Genomic DNA, 19,296 nt, shown 5'->3' with positions numbered 1-19,296 from the left:
TCCCCTGCGGCAAGTGGGATCTTCCTGGACCAGGAATTGAACCTGTATCCCCTGCATTGGCAGGCAGACTTTCAAACACTAGACCACCAGGGAAGTCCCATGACCAGCTTTTTAACAAAAGTAAAATACAAGAGGATAGAATAGAAGAAAACATATCACATCACACCTTGTGTTTCAGTTCTGTGTATGTGTACCAGGCCTGGTATAAAATGTGCTTCTCTTTATGGGCCTTAATCACAAGATTGGAAGTCACTGCTCCCTAACATAGGGAATCAGAATCTCCGAGGCTGTCCAGGCAGCTGTGTGAAAACTGTTCCCCTAGGGATTCTTTGAGCTGTGGTTTGAGAAGCCTTGCCATGAGCCTCTCAGGAGGTGCAATCATTCGTCAGATCTTTCTCACTTGAAGGTGAGAGGAGGGTCAGGGCAGGAGGTGAAGGGGAAGCCCAGCCAGGTGGGGACCACTGTGAGTCTGAGGAGGAGAACAGGAGGACACCCATCTCCTCCACGGTTTTGCTCTGGCCGGGAAATAGTTTTGGATCCCTTGGAGAGTTTTTGTTTTTCAGTTGTTCCAACAGGAAACATGGGCTTCTGTTTCTAATCGTTTGGAGACCCTAAAACATCATCCTTTCGTATCCATGGGAAGATTGGTTAGAGGACCAACATCACCACCACCCCCACCCTCTCAGATACCAAAACCCACGGATGCTCAAGTTTTTTATATAAAATGGTGCAGTATTTGCATATAACCTTTATACATCTGAATACTTTAAATCATCTCTAGGTTACTTGCAATGCCTAATACAGGGTTCAGTTCAGTTCAGTTCATTCGCTCAGTCATGTCCAACCCTTTGTGACCCCATGCACGCCAGGCCTCCCTGTCCATCACCAACTCCCGGAGTTCACTCAAACTCATGTCCCTTGAGTCGGTGATGCCATCCAACCATCTCATCCTTTGCCCCCTCCTCCCAGTCCCTCCTCCTCCTGCCCCCAATCCCTCCCAGCATCAGGGTCTTTTCCAATGAGTCAACTCTTCACATGAGGTGGCCCAAGTATTGGAGTTTCAGCTTCAGCATCAGTCCTTCCGATGAACACCCAGGACTGATCTCCTTTAGGATGGACTGGTTGAATCTCCTTGCAGTCCAAGGGACTCTCAAGAGTCTTCTCCAACACCACAGTTTAAAAGTGTCAATTTTTCGGTGCTCAGCTTTCTTTATAGTCCAACTGTCACATCCATACATGACCACTGGAAAAATGCTGTGTAAATACTTGCCAGCACACAGCAAATTCAAGTTTTGCTTCTCAAAACTTTTTGGTTTCTTTTTTTTTTTTCTGAGTATTTTCAATCCATGGATGGTTCCATCCCCAGATGCAGAAACCACAGATACAGGGGGCAACTGTATGGTCACAATCACCTAGGTTTATTTCCCTGGGGTCACCATCTGCGTTAAGTTACATAATTGTCTCAAATGTTTACATGTATCGGAATCACTTGGAGAGCTTGTTAAATTCCAGATCAACAGGCCCCACCCGTCTGATTCAGTAGGTCTGGAGTGAGGTCTAAGAATTGGCACTTCAAATAAGTTTCCAGATGCTGCTGCAACCGTCTAGGGATCACACTCTTGAGACTCACCCTGTTAGATCAGCAGAAAGGAATGTGCCTGGCAGAGTTCCTGACACACAGCAGGAGAACAGAAAATGCTTTCTTGATTAAACTGAGCTAGGCACGTCCCTGTCAGTCCAGTGGTTAAGACTTCATGCCCCCACTGCAGGGAGTATGAGTTCGATCCCTGGTCAGCAAACTGAGATCCTGCATGCTATGCAGTGCAGCCAGTAAATAAACAAGTAAACTGAATTAAATTCTCTCTGGAAGAAAGGTCTTGACTAAGGAAGGGTTGCTTCACTACTTTTAGCTGTGTGGAAATGGCTGGTTGGCAGTGGATTGTAAGCTTTTTAAATGTATGAATTGTATGGTATGTGAATTATATCTCAATAAAGCTATTACCAAGAAGCGGAGGAGGAAGGGGAAAAGAAAGAAATGATTTTTGTTTTTCCAAAAACACATATCAAAAGTAACTGTTATGCCTTAGAATGTGTTATAAAAGACCCGTGTCAAAGGAGAATAAAAAAGGCCTTCTAGCTGAATTTGGAGGCCCCTGTCAGCTCTTCCACTCTCTGAACTTCCTCTAAGGACTCTGGGCCAGAAAAAAAGTATGTCTCTCCTGAAGGGCTCATCTGCTTTCCTTTTCCAAACAGTAAATAATGCTTAAATGCCTATACATTTCCCCTACAAAAACCTATCCTGATGCAAACATAGCTTTCCTTCCTGACCTCTCTTTTAATTTTCTTGCTGTTTGTATTTACTTGTCTGAAACTTTTCCAAGTAAGTGAAAGCCTGATGATAGGGTGGAGGCTGTGGAATTGGAAACTGGTACCAAACCAGTCAATCTGAAGGAAAGCAACCCTGAATATTCACTGGAAGGACAGATGCTGAAGCTAAAGCTCCAATACTCTGGCCACCTGATGTGAACAGCCAACTCATTTGAAAAGACTCTGATTCTGGGAAAGATTGAGGGCAGGAGGAGAAGAGGGCAACAGAGGATGAGATGGTTGGATGGCATCACCGACTCAATAGACATAAGTTTGAGCAAACTCTAGGAGATGGTGAAGGACAAGGAAGCCTGGAGTGCTACAGTCCATGAGGTTGCACAGAGTCAGACACGACTCAGTGACTGAACAACAACAAGCCCCCTGGCAGAGCGCAGAGACCAGGGGCTTGGCAGGGTGGTGTCGCTTCATATGGTTAGTAGTGCCAGCTTTTGGATTAGAACACCTGGTCTGATTCCTGGCTGTTACCTAGTGTCTGGACATAGACTGGCCCAGAGCTTTCTGAGCCTCTTTCCCCTTCTGTAGCCCACAGGGCCTACCTTACAGAGTTGTTGTAAGAATGAAATGAGACAGTGTGTATAGGTAACAGCACTTAACACTGGGCCTGGGCACACAGTAAGCACCGAGCAGAAACCATGACCATGACAGCGATGATGAAGATGAGGCTCTAACTCACGTTAACAATTGACCTGCGTATCAAAACAGCATGCAGGGAGATGGTTTTGCCTGCCGGGAGCCCTTCCCTCTTCCAGATGGATTGGCAGTGCCTTAAAATACAGTGTCGAAGACTTAAAAGTGAATAGATCCATCCTGAAATCAGATGAGCTATGACACTTGAATAGCCAGAAGCCCAGCAGAGCTGAGACGTGACAAGACCCAGAACACCTCGAAGTCCCAGAAGCCAGGCCAAGCGTAGGGAAGGCAGCCTTTCTCACCGCGGCCTCTGCGCTATTGACAGCACCCCCGGGGCCGGAGAACCAACAGCAACACAGGGATTTGTCTGATTCGTGACGTGCTGTGTACTTTCCCCGTCCCCTTCCTCTTCCTCCTCACCCCCCTCTCACTTCCATCTTCTCCTCTTCCTTTGGGGTCCCACCCACATGGCCCTGTCCCACATCTCGGGGTCCTGCCAGCACTGGGGACACCCCGAGCTCCTTTGTTTTTGGTCCCCTCAGAAGGAGTCTCTGCAAGGCTTGATGGCACCAGAGATTGAAGCTCTGGATTCTACCTGGGAATTAATTTGATTACACACAGGAGTACAGCAAAGATTCCTGAACAAACTAAAACTGGATTTGAGTCCCTTCTTCACCACGTACCTGGCTGGCTGTGTAACCTTGGACCAGAAACGTCTTCTAAACCTGACTAACCTCATCTTGAAATGAGGATGATGAACCGTGACCTGCTTCCTTCACAGGGAAATCAAATCAGATCAAATCAAATCAAATGAAACGATGGAGGAGGCAGGCGTGTGGATTCAGTAGGGATTTGCAGACGCCTCTGGCCTCGCACCAGGCACGCAGGCCATACTGGCGAGCAGAGCTTGCCCCTCTGCCACCTGCAGTGGAGGGAGGCAGAGTCCATCAGTACGCGGGGAGGAACCATGACCTGAGCTCAGCAGCGGGAAGAGCAAGCTTCAGGGCTCTGGGACCATCTGCCCTCAGGATCTGCTCTTGTCTGGGAGGTTAGGAAGGGCTTTAGTGAGGAGGTGTGACCCAAGATCTGAAGGATGAACAGGGGTTAACGAGGGGGATATGTGAAGAGGCTTGGACGTCAGCGATCCAGGCAGAAGGACTGGTTTGGACATAGACACTCAGGCAGAAGGGGTCATCATGGAGTCTTTGGACGCCGGAAAGAAGGTGACATGTCAGGGGCTGTGAGGAAGGGAGGGGAGGATGAGGCTAGAGAGGGGGCAGGATCAGCCACACACAGCCTGTCATCCTTGGGAAGGATGTGGGACCTTCTCCCGAGAGCCAGGGGGAGCCATGGAAGGATTTTAAGCAAGAGAGTGGAAGGATGCCAAGGTGCCATCTACCTCTTTTCCAAGGGGCCGCATGACTGCTGCATGTAGACTAAAGACAGACAGGATGGACACGGGGACAGCAGTCATGGCTACTCCAGTTGGCCACGGACCATAGCGATCCAGACAAGGGACAGCAGTGGCCTGGATTGGGGCCATGTTCTTGCTGTCTGTCACTGTTTCGGTGCCAGGATGAGACCTCACCCTTCTGTCTCGGTGTCCTCAGGCTATAGCAACAAGGCACCACAGACCAGGCAGCTTAAAACAACAGGAGCTTAATCCCTCACAGTCCTGGAGGCTAGAAGTCTGCGATCACGGCATCAGTGGGGCCGCACTCTCTCTGCAGGTTCTCACAGAGGATCCTTCCTTGGCTCTCCCTAGCTTCCAGTGTTGCCAGCCACCCTTGGTGTTTCTTGGCATATAGATGCACCACTCCAGCCTATGCGTCTGTGATCCCATGGCCTTCTCCTGTGTGTCCAGATTTCCTTCTTGTAAAGGATACCAGCCACTGGATGAGGGCCTGCCGTAAACCTATATGACCTCATCTCAACTTAATTACATCTGCAAGACACCATCAGGTCATATTCGTAGGTTACTAGGGTTTAGGACTCCAGCATATCTTTTGGGGGTCAGCATTCATCAACTTCTCATGCACAGCTTGCCAGATAGAACCATCCTCAGAGTCATAAGTGCTCTTCAGAGCAGACAGGAGGGAGAGGCTCCATTCAACCCAGAAGCCAGGAGGACTCCTGTTCCCAGGGAAATGTGTGTGTTACCAGGTGGGATATACAGGGAGGACAGAGGGAGCATAGGCCCGGGGTTCTGGTCATCACTCAGGCCTCAGCTGCTCAGAGATGTCAGCCAAGGCCCCCGCTTTTTTGAGCCTTGGTTTCTTCTCCACTTACCAGAATTGATGATAACTTCCCTGCTGTGCACTCCTTGTGATGGCTTTGGGGAGCCTAATGAGATGGCCAGCCTGTATTTCCTGAGAAAATACTGTGTGCCCAGCACTGAGATAACTCACTGGGTATGTTCCTAGGAAAGGGACAGCTACTCCAGAGGAAGCTGTGATATCCTTCCGTATTAATACCACCCCCCACCCCACCACTGCTGCCTTTCCCTCTCTAAGAACACAATGGTTATAAGCACAGACTCCTTCAGCACCAATATCATCCAGTGGGTGGGGTGGGGATGAAGCAAGAGAGGCCAGAAGTGACAGTTCCAGAAGCTGAGTGATGGGTCCTTGGGGCTTCATTTTTCTATTCTACTTTTTAAAAATATGCTTGAAATGGTACTTAATTTTTTAAAAAGTTCAACAAGGAAGCCTACATACAGACTCTCAAACCAGATTGCCCAGGTTAAAATCTGAGACCTGCTACTCACTGTGTAGACCTGGGCAGAGTTACTAAACCTCTCAGCACCCATGAGTCCTCATCAGTAAAACAGGGATACTAGCCATGACCTGCCTTGCGGAGTGTTTGTGAAGATTCCATGAGTAACATGCAGGGTGCTTTAGCTGGCACCTGGCAAGGTGCATACTAAACATGTGGGGATCATTAGTTACAGAAATAATGGTCCCAAAGATCACTGTCTTGCTGGTCCAAAGTCATCACCTTCAAGGGATCACATCGTCAGCCTTGCAAATCCTCTAATTCAGCAGAGCGGTCCCCAGACTTTGGCACCAGGGACCAGTTTTGTGGAAGACAAATTTTTCCACAGACCAGGGTCAGAGTGGCAGGGTGATGGTTTGGGGATGATTCTCATAAGGAACACACAACCTCGATCCCTCTCATGTGAGGTTCACAGTAGGATTTGAGCTCCTATGAGAATCTAATGCCGCCACCACTGATCTGACAGGAGGCAGAGCGCAGGCAGTAATGCGAGCAAGGGGGACTAGCTGTAAATACAGATGAGGCTTCGCTTACTCACCTGCTGCTTACCTCCTGCCGTGTGGCCCAGTTCCTAGCAGGCCGTGGACTGGTACTGGGACTTGTGGAACCCTGTTCTAGCTCAAACCTGCCATTTGTACTCTGTCTTGCTTTAGGTTTCCTGAAGCAGATCGTGAGATGGGATGAGACTGCAAGTAGTTAATTTGAGAGAGGCTTTCAGGAAACACCAGCAAGAGAGTGGGGAAGTGAGAAGAGGAGGGGGAGGCAGCCAGGAAGGACAACCACGGTGACCCCACAGGGAGCCCTCACAGAGCACATGCTCAGAGTTAGCCCAGCTGAGGGGCGAGGGCGCTGGGGTGGTTGTCCACACACACCGTGGTCCTTGGCTGAGGTCCACCATGTGGACGTAGACCCCCAGGCAGCATCAGGTGCTGGCAGGTGGGAGGCAGGCAGGGAGAGAACAAAATACTGAAGGGGTTGGGCAGAGCACACAGAACCACCTGTGAGAATTCTGATCCGTGCTCTGCAAACACCTGCTGAAGGCCTTGCACCGATGGGGGCTCACTTTCAGGATCAGCCTCACCCCTTGTTGGATAGCTCTGACTTATCCTTATGTTAGGAATTGTTGTTCAGTCACTCAGTTGTGTCTGACTCTTTCAAGCCCTTGGACGGCAGCACGTCAGGCTTCCCTGTCCTTCACCATCTCCCAGAGTTGGCTCAAATTCATGTCCATTGAGTTGGTAATGCCATCCAACCGTCTCATCCTCTGTTATCCCCTTCTCCTCCTACCTTCAGTCTTTCCCAGCGAGTTGGCTCTTCACCTCAGGTGGCCAAAGTACTGAAGCTTCAGCTTCAGCATCCATCCTTCCAATGAGAATTCAGGGTTGATTTCCTTTAGGACTGATAATAAGGGCAAATGCAATTCTGTTTTGCTTTCCAATCAGAGCAGCCCCTGGAATGGGCACGGTGCTTCTGTGGCACAGGGCGGCTGCCACCTTGCTGCTTCAGGCCAGACATCTCTCAGCCCTGGCATTTTCACACTGAGCCATGATCTGGCCTCAGAGTCTTTCGTAACATTGCTTTAGCTACCCATGACAAACCTATGAGAAGAGGCATTTCCGTGACGCTGGTTTGCCGTCCTTGCCCTAGGGTTTATGAAGCTGGGGGGAGTCTGAGAGTGGAAGACTCACTACATGATTCTGGGCAAGGCATTTAACTTGCCCTAGCTCTCCTCTGTGGGTCGAACAGAGGAGTTAACAGAATGGAGGAAGAGATGGGCTTTGATGTGGCCGGAAGAGCCAGCTCTCTTACAGTCAGGGATGGGTTTTAGACCTTGGCTTCATCATTTATAAACTGAGTTCTTTGGGTAGGTCACACCACCCATTCTGAGCCTCACCGTGTCTTTTCATACAGGACAGGACCATAGTACCCCCATTTGTAGTGGTGTGGTAAGCAACAGAGATTATGTAGACAGAGAGCTCCATGTGTGAACAGAGCCTCAGTAATTGTTCCCTATAATTGTTATCATCATAACTATCATCATCTTCATCTAAAGTCCCTTCCAGCTCGAAAATTCTGACTTTATGAGATGTCCTCATCCGAGAAGACAGCATGGTAAAATAAAGCAACAGTCCTGATTTTGTGTAAATGTTCTTTCTAATAAGGACAGGAGGAACATAATTGCCCCTAAATAATTGCACCGACTTTGCCACAGCTGTCAGAAGGCCTTAATTGGTCCATCTGTAATGACTGCGGCCATCTGCGTGCGGGGTGATTTAGCGGTGGGTCTCTGCCGGAGCGGGGCCCTCATGATTAGAGCCGGACGGGGCCATATATCTCCCTCTGATGGGAGTAGTGGTGTGTGGTATAGGAGATTAGCTCATCCTCATGTTAATGACCGACCAGTTGAACCTAGCCAAGAAGCGCTGGTCACAAGACAATGACTATGGATTTTTTTTTTTTTTAAGGTAGTGTTCCTGCCCTAACAGCAACCTATCTGGAGTGTGATCGTGCCTCTTGCTATCATGTCTCACTTCCCAAGAAAGTCTCTTTTGGAAAGATTTAGTCCCTCAATTAGGGCGAATTGATTTCTGCTCTCTACAGAGCCACTGTTCCAAAGAGAAGTGGGAAAGGGCAGGAGGAGCCATATTAATCTTTGTGAGCAAGCGAGAGGCGACCTGGAGTGTTTTTCAGCCTTGCCGCCTTGGGTTGTATCTGGAGTTAATCTTTCCTCTGTATACCTTTTAATTGCTCCGACTTGCAGGGTGCCAGACAACACAACACAAAACATACCTCATCTGTAGTCCTTAAGTTTCTGAAGACTTAAATCAAGTGTCTGGAGCAGTGTTTCCCCAAGTGCACCAGCACGAAAGTGATTTTAAGTGGTACCTAAGATGATCTCAGGTGGCTCTGAGACTGCACATTAAGTAACGTTGACTCATGGGGAGAGTACATTTTCTCTTTTCAGATCTCTCTTTCATTTCCTCTGATTACCTCCGATGGAAGATCTCGGCTGGCTACCCTTATCTCCCTTCTTTACAAAGAGGGAAGCGAGATCTGGCTGAAATCTAGTAACATCACTTTATCCTTATTAGTTTGGCTTTTTTAATTCATTAGCTCTTTATCACAAATGATACCGATTTTCCACTTATAGTGTTTAATGTTTCCTTTCAAAATAAAGTTAATTAAATAAAATTATTAGCTTGAAAAAAAGTGAGTTGATTTAAAAAAGAAAATCTTAAGGAAGTTGTTGTAAGGTAAGTGGAAGTGGCAAAAATCATGCTGGTAAAATGATGATGAGAGATTGGGAAAACACAGCTAGAGAGGCGGAAAGCCTCCTGTTTCTACAGCGAACCCAGCAGTTTCCTGGCTGTACGACCTCGGGCAAGTTTCTAAGCTCCTCCGAGCATCAGTTTTCTCATCTGTCATGTGGGGAGACCTGTGATGCAGAGTACAAGTTTATGAATCAAGGGAGATAAAATATGTGAAGCTTCTTCGCAAATCATAATCTGCCTTCCCAGTGAAAACTGTTCATTTTTATACAGGGTTAGAAAAATCAAAGGCTCAGATGGTTTTGGATCAAGCAGTCAAGGGGCCCTGGCTCTACTGTTAACCATGGCACCTTCCCTTCTCTGGACTTAATTTCTGTCTATAAAATGAAGAGACTGAACTACTCCAGTGCTCTGTAGGCTGTCTATGCATCAGAATTATCTGTGGGTCAAGTAAAACCAAAGACCCTGATGCTGCCTTCAGTCTCCCAGATCACAAGGAGGATCCAAGCAACTGTATTTACAGTCAGCTCACAGATGATCTGGCCACATGCCCTAAATCAGGGGGACCTGTCCAGCTCTAAGCCCTGGTGGAGTGAATTCAGAGCAGGATTGTCTGACTTTCCTAATCCAGCATACTCTTTTAAGGCTCATTCATATTATTTCCATAGCTCATTCTTTTTTATTGCTGAATAGTATTTTTCCTGAATGGATATACTACATTTGATTTATCTGTTCTTCAGTTGATGTGTATTTGGACGATTTGGTTTTCACTTTGGGGATATTATGAATATTGCTGCTATGAACATTAGTGTACGACTTTTCATGTGGATATATATGTTTTGGTTCTTTTTTTTAAATTTTACTTATTTATTTATTTTTGGCTGCACTAGGTCTTTGTTGCTGCATGTGGGCTTTCTCTAGTTGTGGTGAGCAGGATCTACTGTCTAGTTGCAGTGCATGAGCCTCTCATTGCGGTGGCTTCTCTTGTAGCGGAGCATGGGCTCTAGGGCACACAGGCTTCAGTAGTTGTGGCACATGGGCTCAGTTACTCCCTGGCTCATGAAATCTTCCTAGACCAGGGATCAAACCCATGTTCCCTGCATTGGCAGTCAGATTCTTAACCATCAGAGACCAGGGATGTCCAATATACATTTTCATTTCTCTTAGAAATACACCTAGGAGTAGAATTGCTGGATTATATGGTAACTGTGTTCAATTGTTTGAGGAACTGCCAGACTGTTTTCCAAAGTGGCTGCACCATTTTATTACACTCCCATCGACAGTATATGAGAATTCTTATTTCTCTACACCCTTGTCAACACTTGTTATTATCTTACTTTTTCATCATAGGCATCCTAGTGGATGTGAAGTATTAATAGTATCTCATTGAGATTTTGATTTATATTTCCCTGATGACTAATGATGTTGAGCATCTTTTCATGTGTTTGGCCATTCCTGTATCTTTTTTCAAGAAGTGCCTATTCATATCCTTTGCCCATTTTTAAAAATTGAGGTAAAATCCACGTAACATAAGGTTAACCATGGTAAAATATGTAATATTCATGTTAAAGTACATGATTTGTTGACATTTAGCACATTCATAATGTTGCACAACCATCACCTTTATCTAGTTTCAAAATATTTTTGTCACCCCCGAAGGAAACCCCATACTTATTAAGTAGTCACTCTTCCTTCCCCTCTGCTCCAGGTCCCTGTAATCACTGATCTGCTTTCCAGGTCTGTATTTACCTAATCTGGAATTTCATACAAGTGGAATGCTATAATATGTGATCTTTTGTGTCTGGCCTCCTTTACTTAATAGAATGATTTCTAGGTTCGTGCACGTTGTGGCATGTATCAGCACTTCATTTCTTGTTGTATGGGTATATTCCATCTTTGTTTATCTATCTGTGAAATGATGTAGATTTGGGTTATTGTCACCATTTGGCTGTTGTGAACAATGTTGCTGTGAATGTTCAAGTAATCAAGAGATTTTTAGCTGTGCTGGATTCCTTGATCCCTTGCATTCCATAAATTTTTGGATCAACTTGTCAATTGTCAATTTCTGCAAAGAAGCCAGCTGTGATTTTTGATCACATTGAATTTGTAGATGAATGTAGGAGGTATTGCCATCTTAACAACATTAGTTCATCTGATCCATGAACATTGACTATCTCTCCACTTATTTTGATTGTTCATTTCTTTCAACAATGTTTTGTAGTTTTCAGAGTATACAGTTTGTACTTACTTTGTTAAATTGTAAGTGGCATGTTTACCATTTTAATTGCATTTTCAAATTGCTTTTTTATTTGCTAGCCTGTAGAAATACAGTTGATTTTTAAATGCTGATCTGTATCCTGAAATCTAAGTTTACCTGTTCTAGTTTTTTGTAGATTTCTTAAGATTTTCTGTGTAGGCAATCATTTCATTTACAGTCTTTCCAATCTTTATGCCTTTTGTTTGTCTTACCAATTGCACTGACTAGGAATTCTAGAATAGCGCTGAAGTAGAAAGAAAGTGGAAAGCCTTTCTCCTGACCACAGGAGCAAAGCATTCAATACTTCACCATTAAATATGATATAAACTATAGGTTTTTTGTAGCCATACTAGTTTTCATAAAGGGGCCTAACCCTGATTAAAATCAAGAGACACTAATGTTAAGGCTGGCATTTTTAGTAGAAAGAGAATGTCTTCGAGATTTATTTATAACAGCTTTTCCAGGCATGGGCCAGAAGCCAGCCTACATTAGAATAAGCAAAAAGAGGAATTGGTTGTCATATGTAATAAGAACAACTAGGAGTCTATCTGCTTCAGGCACAGGGCGATCTGGAGAATCAAAATGTTATCAGGATAATGTCCCTCTTCATCTCTTCACTCTTTCTACTTGTTAACTTCAGTCTCAGCAGATCCTCCCAGCATCTCTCATCACCTCATTTTGCTAAAGATGTCAGGAGCAGCTCCAGATTTAGAGCCAACCAACCTAGTAACTCTAGTAAGAAAAACGGGCCTCATTGTTCAATAGTTCTGAAAAAAAAAATTCTCAGGATTCATTGTTTGGACCAACTCAGGTCACATTCCATCCCTGAACCAATCACTGTGGCCAAGGGAATGGAATGCCCTGATTGGCCAGGCCCAAGCCACACGCTCCTCCCCCTGGGAACCAGGAAATGAGGTCAAACCCACCCAAATCTGGAGGACTGAGAATGGGAGGGAAGAGGTAGTTTCCCCCCAAAAAGAATCAAAGTATTGTTGCCAGAAAAATGAGAGAATGCGTCCAAGCCAAACGTAAATTACAGCTGCCAACTCTGTCATACAGAAGTTCTCTCTGTGTTGCAGGTCTGGCACTAACACTGGCCCTCTGTAAACTTCAGTTTCCCCCTTTGCAGTACACAGGTGGTGCTTCCTGCCCTTGTTGGCCCCATCTGAGAAACCCAATAAGACAGTGTACCAGAAATCTGTCGAAACTGTAAAGTGCAGTGCACACGTAAAGAAGGGGTCACAAGAATGATTGCTCAGCAGCTATTCTTACCCACCTGTCCATCTGTTCTCCTCTCTCTGTCTTGCAGAACACCTGAAGAAGCCACTCGAAGACTACATGGCCCTTTTCCCCAGCGTGAGGATTCTCCGAACCAAGAAACGGGAAGGACTGATCAGGACCCGGATGCTGGGAGCCTCAGCTGCAACTGGGGATGTCATCACATTCTTGGACTCACACTGTGAAGCCAATGTCAACTGGCTCCCCCCCTTGCTCGGTAAGGGAGGCTTGCAAGGTGAACCAGGCGGCCTGGAGTGCACCAGTGGCCACTGGCCCCAGCTTCTGCAGGGAGTCACCTGCAGGGCTTCCCTTGCCTGCCTGAGATGCACCCAGAATCGTGCCAGGTGCCACGAGGGTGTCAGATCTTCAGGGGTGCTCAAAGTGACCTTATGAATCCATGCAGTCCTGCCCCTTCATTTTGCAGAGGAGGAAGCTGGGACTTTGAGAGGGGAAGTGACTTGCCCAGAGGCATAAAGCACATTAGTATTAGTGATATGACTGCTTCTCCCAGGTTACTTCAGGTGTTATTGGAAAACAAGCCAAGACTGCCTACTGTGAAGAGCTAAATCTTAGCAGTAGGCATCTTGATTTGATGATGTAAGGGACATCATCAAATCAACTCAGAATAGTGGTTGTTCATTGCATTGCTACTGTGAGTCAAGAAAGCTGTAAGCTTTATCTCCAGTCCTCACAAAACCACGCCAGGTTGAAAGTGTCCCCTTTTTATATTAGAAGATACTGAAGTTCTGAGATAATGAGTGACTCGCTAGTTCCCTTGGGCAGAAAGTGTCAAAGTCCTAATCTGTCTGACTCCAAAGTATATCCTCTTTCAGAATTCCACATTATCTGCCTAAGTTCATTTGCTCCTTGGGGAGTTTCTGACAGCTGTCAGGGAAGGGCTCCAGACAGAGGGCAGCGTGATCCAGGAGTCCACACAACCTGGACAGGAGGGAGACCTGAAGCCAGGCTGACAGGCAGTCAGGTGCCTCATGGCTGGTTGAAGAACAAGGTCTGAATCCAGAGGTACTGAGCTTTGAGGAAGGCAGTGAGCTGCTGCCAACAGGTAGATGCTGAAGAGGAAGTCCCCTAGTGGGGCTGGTGGCCAGGTGAGGAACAGGGATGGAGGCAGATTGGGGAAGATCTGTCAGTCCAGAGAGAAAAGTGAAAGCCTCAAAAATAGATGAGTATGGGACTTCCCTGGTGATCCAGTGGCTAAGGCCTCTACACTCCCAATGCAAGGGACCTGGGTTCGATCCCTGCCCAAGTCAGGGAACTAAATCCCACATGCTGAAATTAAAAGATCCTGCATGCCAAGTTCTGCATGCAGCAGCTAAAACCAGGTGCAGCCAGATAAATAAATAAAATTAATTTGCAGGGCAGCAAAGGAGATACAGACATAGAGAACAGACTTGTGGACACAGTGGGGGAAGGAGAGAGTGGGACAAATTGAGAGAGTAGCATTGAAACATATACTCTACCATATGTAAAATAGATAGCTGGTGGGAATTTACTGTATGGTGCAGGGAGCTCGACCCAGTGCTCTGTGATAGCCTAGACAGGAGGAATGAGGTGGGAGATGGAAGGGAGGTTCAAGGAGGAGTGGACGTGTATATAACTATGGCTGATTCATGTTGATGTATGGCAGGAACCAACACTGTATTGTAAAGTAATTATCTTCCAATTAAAAAAGGGAAAAGAAAAAGAAACGGAGGTATATGCTCTCCATAAGAGAAAGCATAGAGAGCAAAGAAGACTCAAGATTAGGACAAGCTTGAGCTTGTATCAGAATCACCTAGAAGATTTGGTAAAACACAGAGTGCTGGGCCCGGCTCCAGAGTTGTCGTTTCGGGAGGTCGGGGTGGGGCCTGAGAAGCTGCATTCCTGACAACCCCTGGGTGATGCCAGTGCTGCTGGTCCAGGGACTACACTTCAGGGAGCACTAGTTAGGCCCCCATTCAGAAGTGAGGACAGAAAGCAAATCCTACACAGATTAATGGAATAGCCCAGCATATTTGTTTCCTAACACAGATCATCATGAAACTTTAGTATGAGATTATTTGCTTCTGGCCCCAAGGGTCCAGGATCCCACTGGGTTAGAATATAACCCAGATTTTTCTGGTAAACTCTTTATTTCATTAAACCTAGAGGTCTAGATCTGCCTCTCATGACTGAAAGAGAACCAAAAAAAAAAAAAAAAAAGCCTCATTCTAAATACCCTAATTTATAGTCGTGAAGGAACATCCCATTTGGTGGGTCATTCAGTGACTCATAAAGAGAATGAAGTGGTAGGCACGATGCTGAGCTTGTGGTCCAAATAGCCTTAACTCTGTTTCTATGGAAATATATGAGGGTAATTTTCATAACCTACAGGCATACATGGAAGAAATATTCTTCCTCTTTTTTTTCCTTTTTCCAATAGAAATGTGAACCAGTGGTGTAGATGTAAAAGTCTGTCCCTGCTAATATGAACAGCTGATATAGCCCACCCTGGCTTTTGTGTCTGAAGCCATAAGCATGCACAGTTCACTCTGCCTTCTTTGGAGAGTAGGCATTTCTGAGCCTGAGAAGGATTTAGCCCTCCCTTCCCCAAAGGAAAGCCACTCTTGATCATCATTTTCTTCATTTCTGTCATCACCATCATCAGCAGCATCATGCTTCTGTAAGTCCCTTATCTTTTTAGGCCACAGCTGTGTTTGAAGGTGACAGTTATATGGTAAAGGAGACACGCCAGGCATTATTATCCACATAGAGCAAATAAGAAAACTGAAGGGCAGAGAGGATGAGGCTCCTGCTTCTCAGCTGCTCTCAGCAATCCTGGGCACAGAGGATGTCAGCAGAGAGGGGGTCACCTGCTGGGCTAAGCCTCTTGGCCATCATCCCACTTGGTCTTCACAGAGACCCCACGTGGTAGTTACTGTCTTCCTCCATTCTGTCAGCCAGGAAACCGGGGTTCAGAGGCACCAGATAACCTTTCCCAAGGTTATACTGTTCATAGGTGGCAAAACCAGGGTTTGAACCTGGGTACCCTATCTCCAGGTGAGGATGGCACCATGGAATGCCGCCTGTCTGATGCTACCACCTTGACCTCACACCTCCCACAATGAGCCAGCATCCAGCAGAGCCTTGTGTCCTCAACCCACACCTTCCCTGGAAGGGAGGTCCCTCGCACAGCCATGAAGAATTAGGGAGGGAAGTGAAAGTCACTCAGTCGTGTCCAACTCTTTGCGACCCCATGGGCTATGCAGTCCATTGAATTCTGCCGGCCAGAATACTAGAGGGGGTAGCCTTTCCCCTCTCCAGGGGATCTTCCCAAACCAGGGACTGAACCCAGGTCTCCTGCATTGTAGGCAAATTCTTAACTAGCTGAGCCACAAGGGAAGCCCAAGAATACTGGAGTGGGTAGCCTATCCCTTCTCCAGTGGATCTTCCAGACCCAGGGATTGAACCGGGGTCTCCTGCATTGCAGGTGGATTCTTTACCAACTGAGCTATCAGGGAAGCCCCTTTAGGGAGAAAGGGCCCTTCCCTAGATCTTTCCCCAGGAAGATTCTTCAGCTTCCTTAAAAATTCCTAGGGAGCCTTCCACAGGGCAGATCCAAGCTCCACCCCAGGAGATCCTGATTCAGTGGGCCTAGGGCAGGGCAGCCCTGGGGGCTTGGGGGAGAACACTTAAACACACCCTGCGTGCTTCTGACACTGTTGGTTCCAGATCTGTTCTTGGGGACACAGTGTCAAAAGCACCATTTTTCAAACTTATGACCATGTGCCACAGTCAGAAATACACTGGGGATATGTCAGTCCATTACACAAATGCACACACTGATGCAGTATGACTGAAATATTTCCAAAACAGTGCTTTCCCTCATCACCTAGAATGCACCCTGATATTCAGTGATTCAGTGTTCTTTTTTCTTCATAACAAATACACACACATACAATTTCATGACCCACCTATGGATTGTGTATTGCAGTTTAGAAAAAGACAAAACATCCGCTTTCTCTCCTGGAAGAAAAATCTCCTGTATAACTCAATGAATGAAGCCTGGGCCCTGGGCAGCTGCCAGCCTACCCTGGCTCTGCCCGACTCCCCATTCCAAGCCTTGAACTTGATCCCTGGCCTAAGCAGCAAGGCACCCCAGCATAGCCCACTTGCCCCTCATAGCAGATCGTCTGCCCCAGTCACTGGCTGTAGTCAGGGCTTCTTGGCAGAAGGCACGCTGAAGTGCAGACAGTGAATTTTATAGAGTCTGCATCTTTCTGGCTTGACAGGGACATAGAGCCATTTTGAGGTTAAGACTCCCATTTGCCACCTTGGATCACCTTGCAGGCAGAATTCCTGCATGGCCGAGGTCCACCAGGCCCTGCTTGCCCTGAGGAGCTCCTGGGATAGTTCTCTCACTCGTCAGTAGTTCTGACTGTTGGAAGAGGTGAACTGGCCTCTCTCGCAAGGACTGTTTGTTTTCTGACGGCAGCCAGGAGGTGTTGGGGAGCTTCAGGGTCAGGCAGTCTGCCATAAGGGGTAAGTGCTGGGGTGCCTCGATGCTGGGCCACAAGTCAAGTTAGGACTTAGAATGGGGAGCCTGGCAGGGCCAGAACAGGGTCCTTCCCAGAAAGAAATTAATCTCTTTTCATAACAGTGCTGAGCATGATGGGCACCTGTGCTAAACATCCTCAAACGTTACTGTGTCCAGTACTCCTGCGACCAGAGCCTCTTCTCCCCATTTCATGGAGGAGCACACTGAGACTTGGAGTGTTATTTATGTTGCCGACCCAGGAACCCATCGTGGATGGCAGGATGGGCTGGGAGCCCTGGTCCATCTTACCTAAAGCTTGCACTCTTTCTTCCTCATGGAGTCTCAAGCTCAAGGATTCAGAGAAATCACCCAGGAAACATGTTAGAAATGTGAATAAGTTGCAGAGCAGGATCATGCACGTAGCTGCTTTCCCATCCAGCCTCCCTAACGGGCATCTCTTGGCTTCTTCAGACCGCATCGCTCGGAACCGCAAGACCATCGTGTGCCCAATGATCGATGTGATTGACCACGATGACTTCCGGTACGAGACGCAGGCGGGGGATGCCATGCGGGGCGCCTTTGACTGGGAGATGTACTATAAGCGGATCCCCATCCCTCCAGAACTGCAGAAAGCTGACCCCAGCGACCCGTTTGAGTAAGTATGAGTTACCCAGGCCAGTCCCAGTGGCTGACCCCAGGGACCCCTAATGCACGCAGAACTCAGGATCGCCACCTCCCCCAAAAGTCCAGTGTAGGGGGGTAGGGCAGATCTCCCCAACCAGAAGCACAATCCCTCCCAGCTTGTCACAGAGCTTTGGCTCATGGACCACCAAGCTGGTCACTTCTTTGCCTACCCCAAGACTGGCAGAGGGGGTGGCAAGCCTAGCGCCCAGTTGTAGTCATCATCATCATCGCTGTCATTGTCATTGTTACCACCATGTTGTTGTTCGGTTGCTAAGCGGTGTCTGACTCTGCAACCCCATGGGCTGCAGCACACCAGGCTTCCCTGTCATTCACCATCTCCTAGAGTCTTTTCAAACTCATATCCATTGAGTCGGTGATGCCATCCAACTGTCTCATCCTCTGTCGCCCCCTTCTCCTCCTACCCTCAATCTTTCCCAGCATCAGAGTCTATTCCAATGAATTGACTCTTCGCATCAAGTGGCCAAAATATTGGAGTTTCAGTTCCAGCATCTGTCCTTCCAGTGAATGTTCAGGGTTGATTTCCTTTAGGATTGACTGGTTTGATCTCTTGCAGTCCAAGGGACTCTCGAGAGTCTTCTCCAGCAGCACAGGTCACCACCATTTACTGCACATTTTCTAAGTGCCAGGTGCAGTGCTGAGCACACTACACGCTGATCCTTTTAACCCCAACAGCCATGTGTAGTAAAAATTATCATCCGTGTTTTCCATGTGGGGACACCAGGGCTCCAGGAGGAGCCTGTCCAGGTCCCACAGCTGTGAAGGGGCAAAGGCTTAATACTGCCTCTGGAGCCAACTTTCCCATCCATCAGTTACAGCCTCTTGGAAGTATCAGGGAAGTAACAGTTTGTCCCCCAGTGGAAGACTGGGAGCACAGGACTGGACCCATCACATCCTGGAATGTGAGCACTGGAGGGAACCACCGGGTCATGGGCTCCAAGCCCTTGCAGAAGAGGAGACCTGGGCCCCAGGGCAGGGAAGGGCTTCCCTGAGCACACTGTGGGCCAGCGGCTAAGCCTGAAACAGAGCCCAGTCCCTCTCTGGGCCCCCGAGCTCCAGAAGGGTCTTTCTGACTGAGGGAATCAGTCAGCTCACCATCCCAGCTGTCACATGAGCCTCTCCAGCTCTCCTGCCAGAGGTGTGGGAAGATCTCTGGGCGTGAAGCCGAAGTCCAGCCTTTCCTGCTGGGTTAGCTTCGTGATCAGTTTCCTAATTATCACGGCAGTAATATACCACAGCTTACTGGTTCATCAAAACAGCACAGATTCATTCCCTTCAAGTTCCAGTGGTCAGAAGTCTGAAAGGGTCCTACTAGACTAAATCACAGCATCGGCTGTGCCCCGTTTCCTTGGGATGCTCCAGGAAGGGACCCATTCCCATGCCCTTTCCAGCTCCCAGAGGCTGCTCTAGAGAACACCTGGATGCTGGGAAACACTGAAGGCAAAAATAGAATAAATCTTTTAAAAATCCAATTTATAAAAAGG

At 47.3% G+C, this 19,296-nt stretch overlaps 1 protein-coding gene across 2 annotated transcripts in view; it reads left to right on the top strand.

Annotated features, from left to right (window-relative positions):
* GALNT10 (polypeptide N-acetylgalactosaminyltransferase 10) overlaps positions 1-19,296 on the top strand; it is a 215,832-nt gene that overhangs the window by 160,796 nt on the left and 35,740 nt on the right. For both annotated transcript variants that reach the window (XM_043464892.1, XM_043464893.1), the window contains exons 5-6: positions 12,629-12,814; positions 17,582-17,765. In XM_043464892.1, the coding sequence (XP_043320827.1) occupies positions 12,629-12,814; positions 17,582-17,765 (370 nt within the window). The remainder of the gene's footprint in view (positions 1-12,628; positions 12,815-17,581; positions 17,766-19,296) is intronic.

This window comes from Cervus canadensis, chromosome 4 (assembly GCF_019320065.1).
Source record: "Cervus canadensis isolate Bull #8, Minnesota chromosome 4, ASM1932006v1, whole genome shotgun sequence".
In the NCBI taxonomy this organism is placed as follows: Eukaryota; Metazoa; Chordata; class Mammalia; order Artiodactyla; family Cervidae; genus Cervus; species Cervus canadensis.
The sequence above is the reverse complement of the archived record's forward strand: the minus strand, read 5'-3'. Positions and strand labels throughout refer to the sequence as shown.